The sequence below is a fragment of the Aulonocara stuartgranti genome, assembly GCF_965226115.1.
Source record: "Aulonocara stuartgranti genome assembly, chromosome: 20".
Classification (NCBI taxonomy): Eukaryota; Metazoa; Chordata; class Actinopteri; order Cichliformes; family Cichlidae; genus Aulonocara; species Aulonocara stuartgranti.
Genome location: NC_138956.1, coordinates 25,080,431 through 25,095,335, shown reverse-complemented (window position 1 = coordinate 25,095,335; position 14,905 = coordinate 25,080,431). Strand labels below are relative to the sequence as shown.

At 39.1% G+C, this 14,905-nt stretch overlaps 2 protein-coding genes across 9 annotated transcripts; both read right to left on the bottom strand.

Annotated features, from left to right (window-relative positions):
• Window positions 1–6: 6 nt before the first annotated feature.
• On the bottom strand, window positions 7–8,473 carry LOC309696850 (cytosolic sulfotransferase 2-like). Of its 5 annotated transcripts, none has more exons than XM_082518310.1 (8): window positions 7,058–8,473; window positions 4,637–4,775; window positions 4,403–4,531; window positions 948–1,048; window positions 737–863; window positions 548–645; window positions 285–459; window positions 7–201 (listed from the first exon to the last, which is right to left on the bottom strand). In XM_082518310.1, exons 2-8 carry the CDS (start codon window positions 4,773–4,775, stop codon window positions 89–91), a joined length of 882 nt encoding a protein of 293 aa, XP_082374436.1. In that variant the 5' UTR covers window positions 7,058–8,473; the 3' UTR covers window positions 7–88. The 5 variants fall into 5 exon arrangements, with proteins under 5 accessions (XP_082374436.1, XP_082374433.1, XP_082374434.1 ...); XM_082518307.1 differs by lacking the exon at window positions 7,058–8,473 and adding an exon at window positions 5,951–6,223; XM_082518308.1 differs by lacking the exon at window positions 7,058–8,473 and adding an exon at window positions 5,956–6,223.
• Window positions 8,474–8,568: 95 nt separating this feature from the next.
• Window positions 8,569–13,939, bottom strand: LOC309696846 (cytosolic sulfotransferase 2-like). 4 transcript variants are annotated; one of them, XM_082518302.1, is made up of 9 exons: window positions 13,844–13,939; window positions 12,881–12,982; window positions 12,219–12,357; window positions 11,962–12,090; window positions 11,479–11,579; window positions 10,747–10,873; window positions 10,548–10,645; window positions 9,416–9,590; window positions 8,569–9,309 (listed from the first exon to the last, which is right to left on the bottom strand). In XM_082518302.1, exons 3-9 carry the CDS (start codon window positions 12,355–12,357, stop codon window positions 9,197–9,199), a joined length of 882 nt encoding a protein of 293 aa, XP_082374428.1. In that variant the 5' UTR covers window positions 12,881–12,982; window positions 13,844–13,939; the 3' UTR covers window positions 8,569–9,196. The 4 variants fall into 4 exon arrangements, with proteins under 4 accessions (XP_082374428.1, XP_082374429.1, XP_082374427.1 ...); XM_082518303.1 differs by having other exon boundaries at window positions 12,881–12,975; window positions 13,844–13,934; XM_082518301.1 differs by having other exon boundaries at window positions 12,881–12,975; window positions 13,687–13,925.
• Window positions 13,940–14,905: the final 966 nt, after the last annotated feature.

Below are 14,905 nucleotides of genomic sequence, written 5' to 3'. Positions count from 1 at the left end.
CCCACCTTTGTTATCATGTTTTTCTTTATTTTTACTTGCATATCTAACACAATGGCAGATATACTGTTATACTGTTCTGTATAATCACCTACAGAACAGTACGAAATTGAAGATCAGTGTTTTTCATCTTCTTCTTGTAGTCCTCATTAAACTGTTCATCCTGCTGTACAGTGAAGTGATTATTCCAGTCGCCAACCCTTCCTGAAAATAGAGAAATTAGGAGCAAAGTTAACATCTCCTCCTTCACCTTTCAGCAAACAAACTTACAGGCGAATGTACCCGACCTTTGTGCATGAAGGGGGAGATTTTTAAATCGAAGACTTCATCAGCGGAGCCATTCACCATCTTGTTGTTCTTCATGTTGTCAAATTGAACTTTTTCTGTGACTTGTTTCTTCAGCTCTGTGGTAGGAGACAATCCCAGGAATGAGCAGATGCGGACGAGTTCTTGTTCAGTATCCTGCAAAAATAAAACAAAAAAACAAACCCACAACCCCTTATTATGTGTTTATGTCCACAGCCTCACAGACAGTAACTTCAACACTCACCTCAATCAGGTCCTCATAGAACAAATACAGGATATTAGAACAGGTCTGTTTCTTCTCCCACCATCCTCTTACATGTTCGTACCAGGAGCCAAACACCACTGACAGATGCCAGAAGACAAATCATAAGTGATAAAATAACCTTTCGCATTTAATGTATTCAGTCATTCATGCTTATGGTTTGTCACTCACTTTTTCCCTCCATGAATCTCTGGAGGAAACTCTCCCAGCTGCCAGGCTCTGGCTGGACCTTGTTCATGCGATCAAAGTGGAAATAGGATACGGCACTGTCCTTGGCATTACGAGCCACATAGATTATCTAAAACCGGAAAGAAATGACAAACAAACACTGAGAAGATTGTCTCTGTGAATCGTACCAATAGCTTACTTGTGAGCCATGTACCTTGGAGTTCTGCTCCCAGAATGATTTGGGAAGGAACTGAACTGGTAGGTGTGTCTTGATAATGCGTGGAAAGCTGGTTAATTCATTCAGCACATCCACTCCTAGTAAAAGAGATCATTATGTTAGCGGAACGTCACAATGACATTGATCTATATCACCAATATTACAGTCACCAGTTACTTTGCCAAATACACTTTACTATTATTAGGTTAGAGCCTAGTTTGCCGTCAACTGTCTAATTATTCATGATACAGATTGAACGAGGTACTAGAAAGATTCCTCAGAGATTTTGGTCCATATTAATACATCCCAAAGGTGCTCTATTAGACTGAGTACTGGTGACTGTGAAGGCCTAGTCCTAGGCCTTCATGGTCAAGAAACTAGTTTTATATGATCTGAGCTTCATGACAGTAGCCATCAGAAGATAGACAAAAAACAACAAAAAAATACTCAGGTAAGCTTTGGTGTTAAATATGATTGGTAACCATTCCAAAGTGTTTCAAGAAAATATCCCTCACACCATTGCAGAAGAAATCAAGCGTTATGAGACCAGGTAACATTTCCACAGTCTTCTATCACCTCTTTTGGTGAGCTGTTTGAACTGTAGCCTTAGTTTCCTAAATGGAGGGATACTGTTAGGATGCCTGGGTCGTTGACCCAGGGTTTTTGAGTTTATTATATTATTTATCATTTCTAGTCTTTGGTTTCTTTGTTAGAGTTCTGTCTTATGGTTTATGTCTCTGTGTTCGCTAGTTGCTCTGTCTCCCCTGTCAGGTGTATCGCTTTGTCAAGTTCGCGTCTCTGTGTTATGTTTCCTGTTTTACTTTGAAAGTCTGTCTCATGTATATGCGTCTGGTTTTGCTTCCTTTGTCTCGTTAGGCCTGATTTGCCCCAGCTGTGTTTCCCTCCTGTTACCCATTCCCTGATTGCTCCCTCTGTGTATTTATGTGAAGGCTGCACACAGCTGTCACATAACAGATACTTGGTGTGCTCTTGTGCTTCTGTAGCACATCTGCTCCAGGGTTGGATGCGTTGTCAGGGGCGGACCTAGAAGGGTGGCATGGGGTGGCAAGTGCCACCCTAAAATGATCCCTTGCCACCCCAAGTGCCACCCCATTTTTGCATATGACAGTGTTGTTTATTAAAATAAGATAGCATTAACACTTTGAGCATAGTTACAGTCAACAGTGAATATAAATGCTAAAACTGAATACATTCCATAGTGTTCCCCCCTCCACCATTAACAAATGGATCAGCCCATAGCAGGACTTTTTTCTTGTTTTCAGTAGCAAGCATGCTTATGATTGTGCCAGAGCACATTTTGAACAACACCATGGGAATTTCGCTTTTTACACAGGTGGTTGGATGTTACACTCTGGAAATGGAAGGAAGGTGAGTGTTATTAACCCTCCATGGTCCACGGACATGCTGCACCTCCAAATCACATGACTATTTTAAGCTGACATAGCAACAAGCTGCAGCCATGCTGAGTCTCTGTTTCAGCCCAAATTGAAAGTTTGGACTTCAATGCAATGTTTTTAAATTTTAATTACAGGCCAGTAAATCCAGAGTTATGATAATATATATAAGCCACGCTTTTTCTAAATACTGTTGTCACGTTTTTGTGTGTGTGTGTTTTAAGCGTTTTGTAAGGACAGCGCGAAAACAGTAAAGAAAGGGGAAAAGCCACCTCTTTCCTATTGGTGGAAAAATGTACCATGTCGACCAATTTAAAAAAAAAGTCAACACGTGGGATTTGGTTGTTTAGGAAGAGGGGAAAGTTTTGGGAGTGACGGTAACAACAGAGCTAGCGAGTGAGAGATTTTAGATGTGGGAGATTTGTGATGTTTAGTGTGGAGTGTATACTTAGTGTGTTGTGTTCTGTTGTGTAGTCGTTTTGTTTTGTGTGTCGGTGAGGGCACTAATGAATGTCACAAAGACACATTTGTAAACACTGTCACCAAGTAGAAAACCAGCGGAGTGATACACCTCCTGTTGTCAGGCCTGCAGGTTTATCCCTGTTCTCCTCTGTCTTCTGGTGGACAAACTTATTTTTTACTGGCACACATCATTTGTGGGGCATCTTATTGTGACACCTGATTGTTCTCTCATTTTAGTTTTAGTAATATTTTTAAATGGTTCCATAAAATGAAAAAAAAAAACAGCAGGTGTATTGGCTGCATTTTTAGATAAATAGTTGTATATGTTTACAAAATGTACAATTTGTATTTGCATTTCAAGTTATAAAAATTTACTCAACATGTCTGTGGTTTTTTTTACAGTAAAAAAATACTACTAGAATTTTAAGTTCTTTGTGTGATTTCAGATCAGTAATACTAATGCAGTATGTCAGTGAAAAAACAACTAAATTCAGTTGAGCGGAAGAGATACCAAACAAGGCAAGGGGGGAAAAAAATAAAATGAAACAATCTGAGGGTGAAATACAAACGTAAACTCAAAAGGAATCAAAAAATGCCAGTTGTATTTCAGACCTCAGTGGATTAATCCAACAAATCATGAAAAATTAGGTTTCAATTTTTGTTCATGATAGTGCAGATTTCTGACATTTTGTGTAATTTAAGCTGTAACAATGTGATTGTTTTCTAACAAAAAACAGCGTAAAACTAAAGTTAGACTTGTGTTTGTAAATGAACCACCCATGTTGTGTAGCTTTCTGGATTTTATACTCATTGGGCTACATATTTATTTATTATACAGGCTGTACAGTACATAACATCAAAACTCACATGTTTTATGTAACTAAAGTGTGTAATCATGTGGGCTACAGACAATAATTAAGTTATAGACTATATTTATATGAAAAACGTGTATACTTACTGCATTTGAATCATTTGACCATATGTAACCACCTGCATATGTGTTTGGGGGGGGAAAGGCTTTGATTTTGCCACCCCATTTGATTTCTTTGCCACCCTAAGAAAATTTCTCTAAATCTGCCCCTGTGTGTTGTGTGTTCAGATACTCTCATACTCTCAGCTTGCCTCTAATGAATGGTTGTTTGAGTTACTCTTTGCCTTCCTATCTGCTCAAAGCAGAATAGTGACTCTCCCCTGACTCCTGGCAGCAACAAGGTATTTTCACCTAGAGAATTGCAGCTCACTGGATATTTTCTCTTTATTGGCTCATTCCCTGTAAACCACAGAGACAGTTTTGTGGGAAAATCCCAGTAGATCACTATTTTCTGAAATACTCTGAGATACCAGTCCATCTGGCACCAACAACAAAATCACCCCCCCCCCCCCCCCCCCCTTCTGATGCTTGACCACGTCTACATGCATTGAGTAGCTGTGATGCAACTGACTAATTAAATATTTGAGTTAATAAACAGCTGCACAGCAGCAGCTGTACCTGATAAAGTGTCTTTATTAGTGTCTAGAGTTTATCAGAGTGTCTTTATTATGCCTGTCACACTGTGAGCCTTTAAAACAACTTGCCTGAGGGGTAACCAGACATTTGTATCTCCAGGAATGGCACTCGTTCATGGAGTGGGACTGAGCCTTGACGCTCAGGTGAAGTCTGGCCAAAGTACAAAAGGTCCAGGATGTAAGACACCCATGTGTTTCCTCAGGAATTAAAAAAAATTGACAGAAAAAACACAAGTACTTCCTCAAAGATGCGAACAAAATGTGTGTGTGTTTTTTTTTTTGTTTTTGTTTTTTAAAACCTACCTGCTTTAGGGTAAGACGCTAAGACGATATCATCTGGTCTTGCTCTGAAATTCTGGACGTTTTCCCAGTTGTCAGTGAAGTAATTGGTCATGCAGACTCCATGGAAGTCAAATAGTGTAGGTCGTGATAGTGACTCCATCTTTTTTTTTTAAAAAAAAAAAAAGAAAAGAAAGAAAAACAGCGTTTGTTTACCATCTACAGACCAATTCAGAGCAAATTCGACAACACTTTGTTCCTTGTAGCCACATTACAGAAAACAAAGCTTACTAAGTTATTGGAAACGCCCTTTAAAAGTAAAGTATAAGGTTTGACTCAAGGACAAATAGAAAGTCTCTGTGTGTGTGTGTGTTTCTCTGTGTTTGGATCTATTTATTTTATTTTATTCCTTTTTTCCATTTTCATTCCTGTAAAGTATAAATAAATATGGGTTCTGATCTTATCACACCAGAAGAATGCATGTTTGATTGATTGATTGATTGATTGATTGATTGATTGATTGATTGATCATACTTTATTCATCCCGAGGGAAATTGGGTTAAGGCTGCCAGCCATGCCAGCGCCATCTTACCCTTCCGACCATACATACATTACACAAACATCACATGGGTTAGACAGGTCAGAGAGGTATAACAATGGAAAATACACAACATGAGGAAAGACGAGGAGAAAAAAGAGCTCCCCCCAGACTGAGCTCCAACAGGGAGATCAGTTTGAGAACAGAAAAACAAAACACCTCAGCGCATACAAAAAGCACATGACTATCAATACACCGTAGAAACACAAGACAAGCAACAGGGACGGGTAAAGGGTAATAGAGAGCCGGTGTAGACAGCGCATTGTGCCCATCCAGGCAAAATTTAATGGTGAAAAATGAATTAAATTATCAAATTAATTAACTGAATTATTAAGTATAAGAATGCATGTTTTTCCATTTTGTAGAGAATGAGCATCCTCTACTCTGAAACGCTAGGGGGAGCTGGTCGACAGTATGCACGTCAGCCAGAAGCCTGGCTGCAGACCCCATAACCATTACCGTTAAGCCTTGATTACATACCGCACTATGGAGGCAAACTGGAAAATACCACTGGGGCCGCTTACATCGAGGGTTAATGGGAGGATTAGTACGTGCAAAGTATTTAATGGATATTTGGACTGTACCCCCGGGGGCGTCAATTTGGAACCCTTCATAAAGCCTTTTTAAAATACCTCCCTATAGCTATATTGATCCAAATATGAAACGTTTACTGTGGACTAGGACTATTTTACTAAATATACATATGTGTGTAGAAAAGAAGACAACTTAAACTCAGTAACCATACTGCTGCAGACGTCGGGGAGGGGGTCCTTGGAGGTAGATCACCAGTAACAGCGGATCCGCGAATCTCACCTTACTCCAATAAAAGTCAGTTTTTTTCCGAGTAAAATGGTCACTGCACAGAAAGCTGCTAACTGATTGTGATCCTCAGTTCTCCATCATTGTGGCTCTTTACCAAAACAGTCAACCTCTTCTTCCAAATAAGGAGACAGAGCTGTTGTGCAGATTCCGCAGTCCAGGAAACACCGGGAGGAAGGTGCAAGGAGACTAACTTTTTTCCCTCTTTAGTCAAACTTTATTTAAAACATATAACGGTGGTCATGTCCCAGCAAACTAAATATGGGGCAAAGATATGTTTACGTGAAGTGGGACATTATTATATTATTCGTGGTGGCAGGTAGCCTACTGTAGCAGGAAACAAGATAAAATCAAACAAAGTCTGCAAGTTAAGTTTGGTATTGATCGTCATTGATCATAGACAAAGGCTTTTCACACGTTTTCTTTGATCATTTTCTAACGTGAACAGTTGGTTTAAGTTAAGTTGGTTCACCATGTTCAGCTGGATGCAGTCACGTGGGGTACTGTACTTACTTTTATGGCTGCATTTGCAACGTAGACTGGTAGGGGCAGATAATATTTAACCGAGGAAGTCTGCCTTCAGGAGATCACCAATTCGCTACTACACTTTATTCAACTGGTCAAAAGCTGGAATTCAGCTGGAAGATCCCATTTATACAGCTTGTTATCTGACCTACAAAGCCGTAGATTTCATTAGAGGATATGTGCAATATGACTGTAGATTATTCGTTAAATGAAAACAGAACTATTAATCAAAAAGTATCTAACACCTTCATTCATATTGTTTGATTTCACTGTGATTGTTTGTGTAGAAAAAGGTTATTAACATAAAATTTCAAGTGCACAACACACACATGAACATAGCGATGAAAGGCCAACACTATTATGATATGAGGTGCCAACAGTTTTATTGTTCAATTACAGAGTTTAAGGGTCACCATAAGATTTGCTTTAAGTCAAATTTAACAGACTGTAAATTATGTATTTAGCCTTATGTAATTTAGAAAAGTAAATAAGCGTTAACTCACCTGCAGTTCTCTTTATCTGTGCTCTGCTCTAATAAACAGTCCAAATTCAACTTTGTACCTGACGCACTGCAGCTTAAAGCAGATGTTCAGTGTTTCCTTTGCCTTACAGGATGTGACAGAGTTCAAAAAGTACTATGAACCATCTGCACCACTCCAGGGAAATATATTACAAGTAAGACTATTCACGATGGGAAGGACCGCAGACTATCTACTGATTCAAAATGAATTTAGCTGTTGCTCTTTTTGCAACAGAGGAGCAATGAACATTAAAACGTCTGTGAAAATATTTTGTAGCGTGAGAAAATTTGTTTTGATTATAGTGTTTAACTCCTTAACACCTGGTGTGAATAGTCATCATATCTTTTCTTGTTGCTGTTATTGCTGAGTCACAATGATTAAACTGAAATGTGATCACACTTATCAACTGAACTTTGACTATGAGAATTCTTTGACAGCATGTTCAAAACTTAATTTTAATAGTGGGGATAAACACGCCCGTTCTGTTGCACATCACACAATCAGCTGGTCGTGTTTCCTTGTTTTAACTAAATAAACTGTAAATACATCTCACTTCAGTGGCTGTGACTATTTCAAAATACATTTGTTTTCAGGAGTTACATGCACAGACTTTATAAGCAGACCACTTTAGCATTAACTACCCACCAATAACAAGTTGGATGACTACTGTCCTGTAATAAATACTAATTTCCAACAAGTAATATCAAATTGTGACTTGTGAAATCCCAGGATAGTTTTTTACCTTTTCTCAGTAAAGTGGATCATGTTTGTTTTGGTTTTCTTTCTTTTTTTCTTCGTCTAAAGGAGCTTAATTTCCACTTGACACTGACAGTGGTTTTCAGAAGTGTCCCTAAGATCACAGTCATCTACTTTCAGTGCTCTTTCAGCAGCTTGAAGATCTTAACCAAGTATTTAAATCTCTTAATGTACCGTACCACAGGTTATGAAATCCCTAAAACAGAATTGTAAAACTATTTACATGAAGTTTTCACAAAGTGGGGAACTTCTACTGACTTTAATTTTGAAATGTCTGGCCTCACTGTGGCCCTCCTCCAGTTGCCCCTTTCCTGTTTTTCAGCTGAAAGGACATCTCAGCTGAGCTTTCTTTAAAAGGAGGTCATTACTTTCCACAAACACCAGGGGGCATCGCTCTTTCACTTTTGGAGCTGAAGTGAAAGAGGAAGGCTTACATCTATTCCCTGAATCTGATGTTATTTATCTGTGTTCATAAATCTCCAACAGCATTGGCTAAAACGCAGTGCCAAATGATGCCAGAACCGGCACTGTTTCCTTGTTTCACTTCCTTGGGTTTTTGACAGATGACACACCTTCACATGTCCAGCTTCTTCAGATTTGTTAAAGACACATGGCGCACTCTCCTGAGATATAACTAGTGTTCATTTGAAGACTTGGTAGATTCAGCTAAAGAAATTGACTACATAGGTGTTTGCGTGCATAAAAGAAGAGGCTCCTAGTAACAAAGTGCCAACAGATACAATTTCTAATCGGTTCTTTAATAAGTTATCTGTACACAAAAGACTGGTTTATCCCTTGAGTTAGATGGCTTTTTAATACTTGAATAATTCACAAACACACAAACACATTCCTCAGTAGCTGATGTCCAATAAAATACTTCCAGAAAGACAACAGAACTACTGCTCAAGATCTCTTCAAAATTACAAGATGGTCTGGCTGCTTGGAAGCGAAACATAAAGAAAATAAGGGGTCACATCACTGGAAACTCATAGAATCAAAGAATCAAATTAAACACGTGGTTTAACATCGAGAGAAAGGTAATCTGCCTCACCGTGGTGGGACGGTGTGGTGAGAAAATTAAAAGGTTACAGTCTGAAACCTGCTGTGTCACGGGACTCTTATACCATAGCTACGTCTAAGGACAAAATTTCTGCTTATGAGCAAAGAGGTCACAGTGTGTTTAGAGAGAGAGAGAGAGAGAGAGAGAGAGATTCTTAATAAAGATTTGTTTTAATGATCTGATTTGTACACATCAGCATCACAATATAAGGAAATTGTGTTTTTTTTTTAACTTATAATTTGATTATTTGTTAAATATTTAATCACATATTACTTCTGAGGACTATATTACACCCAGCCAGGACTCTAAATTTCAAAGCGAAACTTTAAATCAGGATACTTCATCTTCTTCTTGTAGTCTTCATCAAACTGCTCATTCTGGGCCACAGTGAAGTGGTTCTTCCAGTCACCAACTTTCCCTGGAGAAAGGAAAATATTTAGAATAAATAAATAAATTTGATTAAACTAATGAAAAATGGAGCACACACTGCTATACATATAAAGAAAAAAATGTTGCAGTTGTACCTTTTCTCATGAAAGGAGAAACCTCTTGGTTCATCACTGGAACTGTGGAATAGTTGGTCATCTTGTTTTGCTTCATGCTGTCAAACGTCACACTGGTTATGACTCTTTCCTTCTCTTCAGCTGAAGCAGAAATACCAAGGAAGGAACACAGTCGGTCTATTTCCTGTCCACAGTCCTGTTCACAAAAATATTGAAAATATTTCTTACTCTTAAAGGAACCCCAACGATTGTTTTCGTCCCTCGGGTCTGTAGTTCTATATTCATCACTGTGGATTTGGTGTTTAAGAAAAGAAAAAATAAATCTGTTATTTATAGAGAGTCATTCTGAATTAAAAGAAGTCATTGGTGTCTTTGTGGAAAAGATATTTACTTGCATCCTCTTCAGGGAGTAACATGAGAAGACTGATACAGTGATGGCCCAAATATACACTTCTTTTCTACTGCTTTAATAAGTTTAATTCATGCTACTACTTGTACAGGAAATACTGTTACATCTTTTGTGTGCATTTCCACTTAACAAAAAGCTCTTATTTTCTGTCATTCACACTAATGGAAGAAACACAGCCTCAAACTTCAGACACAACTAAAACAGTTTCTTTGAAGCAGTGCATGAGCACAGTGATGGATGCACGCTTATTCAAATAGCTGGGTACTACAATAAACTGTAGTTGTGATTTTGTGCTGTATAAATAAAATCGAATTGAAATTAAAGTGGATGCAGCTGATCTTTCAGAGTCTGTTGTAGCTCCTTGTTCTATTTTTTTGACTTTTGTCATCTAAAGATAATTTTTCTCATGTAACATCAAAAAAATGGATCATGCGGTTTTATTTAAAAGCACTCAGTGACAAATTTGTGACACGCACAAGGTGTGCCAACTAGTTTCCTGCTTCTGTTATCATCTAACTCCTTCCAGGAACAGAGTTCAGCGTGTCTCGGCTTGGCGTCTTTACAGATAGCACCTGTTGTGTTTTGTTTTTTCAAACCACTACATTTATAACTAGAAACATTATTGAAGGCTTTTAAACATATCCTCTAAGAGATATGAACAATTAAAACATGTAAATGGAAAGAGTCAAGACAATTTTAAACATGAAGAACAAATGTTACACATGTTAGCCCAACTCACCGCACCTCAATCAAATCTTCATAGAACATGTAGTGAAGATTTGAATAACTTTGTTTCTTCTCCCACCAGCTGTTCACATGGTCATACCATGATCCGAAAACCCCTGAGGCCACAGAACAATACACAAAGTAATATTAGTAAGTATACAGACAGGAAATTAGATCGCATTGTGATTCTTTTACATTAAAACTAAACTGAACTCACTCTTTCCTTCCATGAAATCCTGCAGAAAGGTGCTCCATTCTCCTGCTTCTGGCTGAGCATTGTTCATCCGATTAAAGTGGTAAAATGACACTGCATTGTCCTTTGGATTGCGGGCCACATATACTATCTACAGAAAGAGACAACACAATAATCTCAGGGTTTCATGAATTGCAAATTCCAATGGCTTCCAGGCAAGGCAAGCAGCTGTTTGGGGCCCCAAGTCAGTGGGAGCACTCACAGGGGTGACACACTTTAAACTAAAGCAGTGGCAATTCAGCAGAGAGAGTAAGATCGATCTGACCTCCCTAACGTTCCCCCACTTCGCTCCATTCATTCCTACTACAGCTTGAATCATTAAATTTGACAAAACCTAATGACAACAATCGAAGCTATTCATATAAAATCAAATATAAATAAAATATAATCCAAAATAACTAAATGATGCTAACTTAGCCTCAACTATGGGGGAGAGTCCCAGCAGCATCACACCATTTTTTTTTTGCTTTCTCTGACACTAAAACCCAGTTTTCTCCACTGGCAGAGTAACCTGGTGTTTCCAGCTCTTCTGGCTATGATGTGACTGAACTGAGTGTGCGACTCTTTTATTGGTGTCACATTACTTATAACATAATTTATAAAATAACAGTGATAAATGCTTAGTTGGAAGGGCGTCCTGAGTCTTTTTGCATAAATCTCCACTGCTGGCTGTGGGTGTTTGTGCATGGCTTTTACCCTGCTGCCCTGCTCCCAGAACGACTTGGGCATAAACTGGACTGGTAGATGACTCTTAATGAGACGAGGAGTGGTGGGAAGTTTGTCCGCCATTTCTGCACCTGAGTGATAAGAAGGATTAGTTTGCGATTGATAACATGCAACATTAGACTTATTTAGATAGCACAGAACAATAAAACCGATTGCCTAAAAAATTCTAAGGTGTTTCTGAGATGTTCTGATTCACCTAACACATTTACACACTAATAAAACTGCTACATTTTAGGAGCTTTTACATTTTGTAGCTTCCTTTTCAGCATTTGGCAGAGAAAGATGCATGCAAACAAACAGAATGCAACAGGTTGAACCTGTTTTCAGCACAGTTTCTACAAACTGGTGACTTGCAATAATCCTCTGAATGAACTGAGTACACGGACATAAACTTGGTACCTAGCGCTTTTTATTCTGGCGTATTTTAAATTCAGAGTGGCAACATAGTTCAACCTATAAGCATAGGAGGTACGCAGAGCTCCAGGAAGGGCACTCGTTCATGAAGAGGGAGGGATGTCTGACGGTCTGGACCCATGTGCCCAAAATACAGAAGATCTAGCATGTAAGAGACCCACGTGGTTCCTGCAGTTGAAATGAATAAATGTTGTTAAGCTGTAAACCTATCAACTCAGACACCAACAGGAAATTGTTTATGAAAAAAATGTATTATGATTACATAAGCTACACATGATTAAATAACACATCAGTACCTGCTTTAGGGTAAGTAGCAATGACAATATCATCTGGTCTTGCTTTGAAGTTCTGTATGTTATCCCAGTTGTCAGTGAAAATCTTGGTCATGGAGACTCCATGGAAGTCATATAGTTTTGGCCGAGGTTGCATCTCCATCTGTGGAAATTACTTGCCTTTAAAATCCTATATGGGTCACATTTTTTATACATTTTTCCTGCCTACATACTGTTCATTCCTCCCATTTTTAATTTACTCCATGACATCATATGTCGTGAAATGTACAAAATAATCTATTATTACTAATTAAATCTTAGATGGGACTTGAAAACACGTGTGTGTGTGTGTGTGTGTGTGTGTGTGTGTGTGTGTGTGTGTGTGTGTGTGTGTGTGTGTGTGTGTAAATAAATACAGCATATTTATTGTTGGCAGCCAGTGTTTATGAAGCTTTGATGGTCGCTTACATGTATAAACGGAATCTCAGCAGTGACTCAGGCACTTAGTGAATGAGCTTAACATTTTCTTTGTAAAAGCTGAACTAACTTTAGCAGCATGTTAGAAAAATATATTTGTTTTCATTTACTGATATGCCAAATAAAAAGTTTTGCACATTTTAAAACGTGCACAGCTGACAGCTTGGTGTGTTTGTTCGTAAACATTACTTAAAGGACTCCACACTCACCCTGATGATTAGTATTACACTTGGGCTGGATCCGGATCTCCCAGAAGTCTGCTTGTTGCGTAACACTCGCTGTAGCACACACGCTGCACAGCGTCCTGAAATCTGCGTAGAATTACGCAGACTGTTGTACCCTTACATTCATACTGAGCCTGACAGTTCAAATATGAACACATGCACCAGTGATATAAAGTCACATGATTGGGGTTAAATAAGTTCATCCAAACTTGCCAGTAAAAATATCAAACAGGAAAAACAAGAAGTTTGATTGTTTTGCTGTGCTATGCATCCTGATACTGGTTTTCTGCCATGTTTTCGGCTCGCTGTTTTTTCTCAATCGCTGATTGGCTATAAATATTAACCAAATTTTGTATAAGGCTTGAAAAAGCAGAACAAGAGCTTTCTCTTTCCCTCCCCCCTCGCTCTCTCTCATCTCCACCAGCACAGCGTTAATTTGCAGCTGCTGTTGCAGTGCTGGTTATTGTTACTTGGATCCGGATATCTTGTTTATGGTTTTGGTTCTTTTTGTTTAATTTTGCTAATAGTAGTTTGGGGATTAATGTAGAATCCCGATCGCCAAGTGTCTGGTTGGTTAATGATCTTTCCCTTTTGTTTGTTTATGCCCCAGCCTCCCATCTCGGTCTTTTTATGTAATTATTTTTCTACTATTAAATATTTGTTGAACTATAAAAGCGCGCTGGCATCTCATATGTTAGGTCCCCCTGAGCCATGGCTTCGGGGATCATAACATGTTGCACGAAAGATAAAATACAATAATGACTGGGATAAAATGTAAATATATATATCACCAATCAACACAGCCACGAGGGGGCCACAAGCCAGAGTACTCCCAGTGCCGGTGTTCCCCGTCACAAATTGCACCCCCATCTTCGGTCGGGAAGGGCATCCGGCGTAAAACCTTTGCCAAATCAAACATGATGATCATCAATTATGAGATTTCCATACCGGATCGGTCGGGCCCAGGTTAACGACGACCACTTCCAGTGGTGTTGGTTACCAGGGTGCCGGCGGAAGCTATGTTACTATTGACCGAAGACAAAAGAAGAGCAGAGGGGGAAGGCGTGTTCAGAGGCAGCGAGAGAAAGAGAGGCAGGAATGCGGAGATGAAAGTAGGGACTTTAAATGTCGGGACTATAACTGGTTAAGGAAGAGAGCTGGATGATGTGATGGAGAGAAGGAAGGTAGATACTGTGTGCACACGAGACCAGATGGAATCAAGGCGAGGAGCACTGGAGGTGGATTCAAGCTGCTCTACCATGGTGTAGATAGGAAGAGAAATGGAGTAGGAGTAATGTTGAAGGAAGAGTAAATGAATAGTGTTGCAGAGGAGAAGAAGAAAGTGTCAGACAGGATCATAAGTTTGAAGCTGGAAATTGAAGGCATGATGTTGAATGTTGTCAATGTGTATGCCTCACAGGCTGGATGATAGAAGAGAAAGAGGAATTCTGGAGTACGCTGGATGACTAAGCTTGATAACTGGAGCAGACGTCAATGGATATGTAAGTGAAGAGAGCAGGGGTAAAGAGAATGACAGATGGTGGCGGATATTGTGAAAAGGAAGGAAATGGCTATGGTAAACACATATTTCAGGAAGAGGGAGGGACACGGGATAACATATAAGAGTGGACACAGACTATATCGTAAGCATAAGGTGAAATCTGAAAGAGAAAGCTGTCTGCAAGGTGGTGACAAGGATAATGTAGCTAGGCAGTACTGGATATGGAAATTAAGATAAGGAAGCAAGTGAAGGTCAGAGGCAAGGGTGTTGAAGAAGAAGGAATGTTGTGCAGAGTTCAGGGAGGAGTTGAGACAGGCTCTGGGTAGTAGAGAAGAGTTATCACATAACTGGGAAAGGACAGCTGAAGTTTTAAGGACAGAAGAAAGAAGGCAAGGACACTTGGTGGAGGAATGAAGACGTTCAGGAAAGTATTCAAAGGTAGAGTTTAATGAAGCAAAAATGGGGTAAGTATAGAGATGAAGAAAGTAGTCAGGAGTACTGGGAGGCTA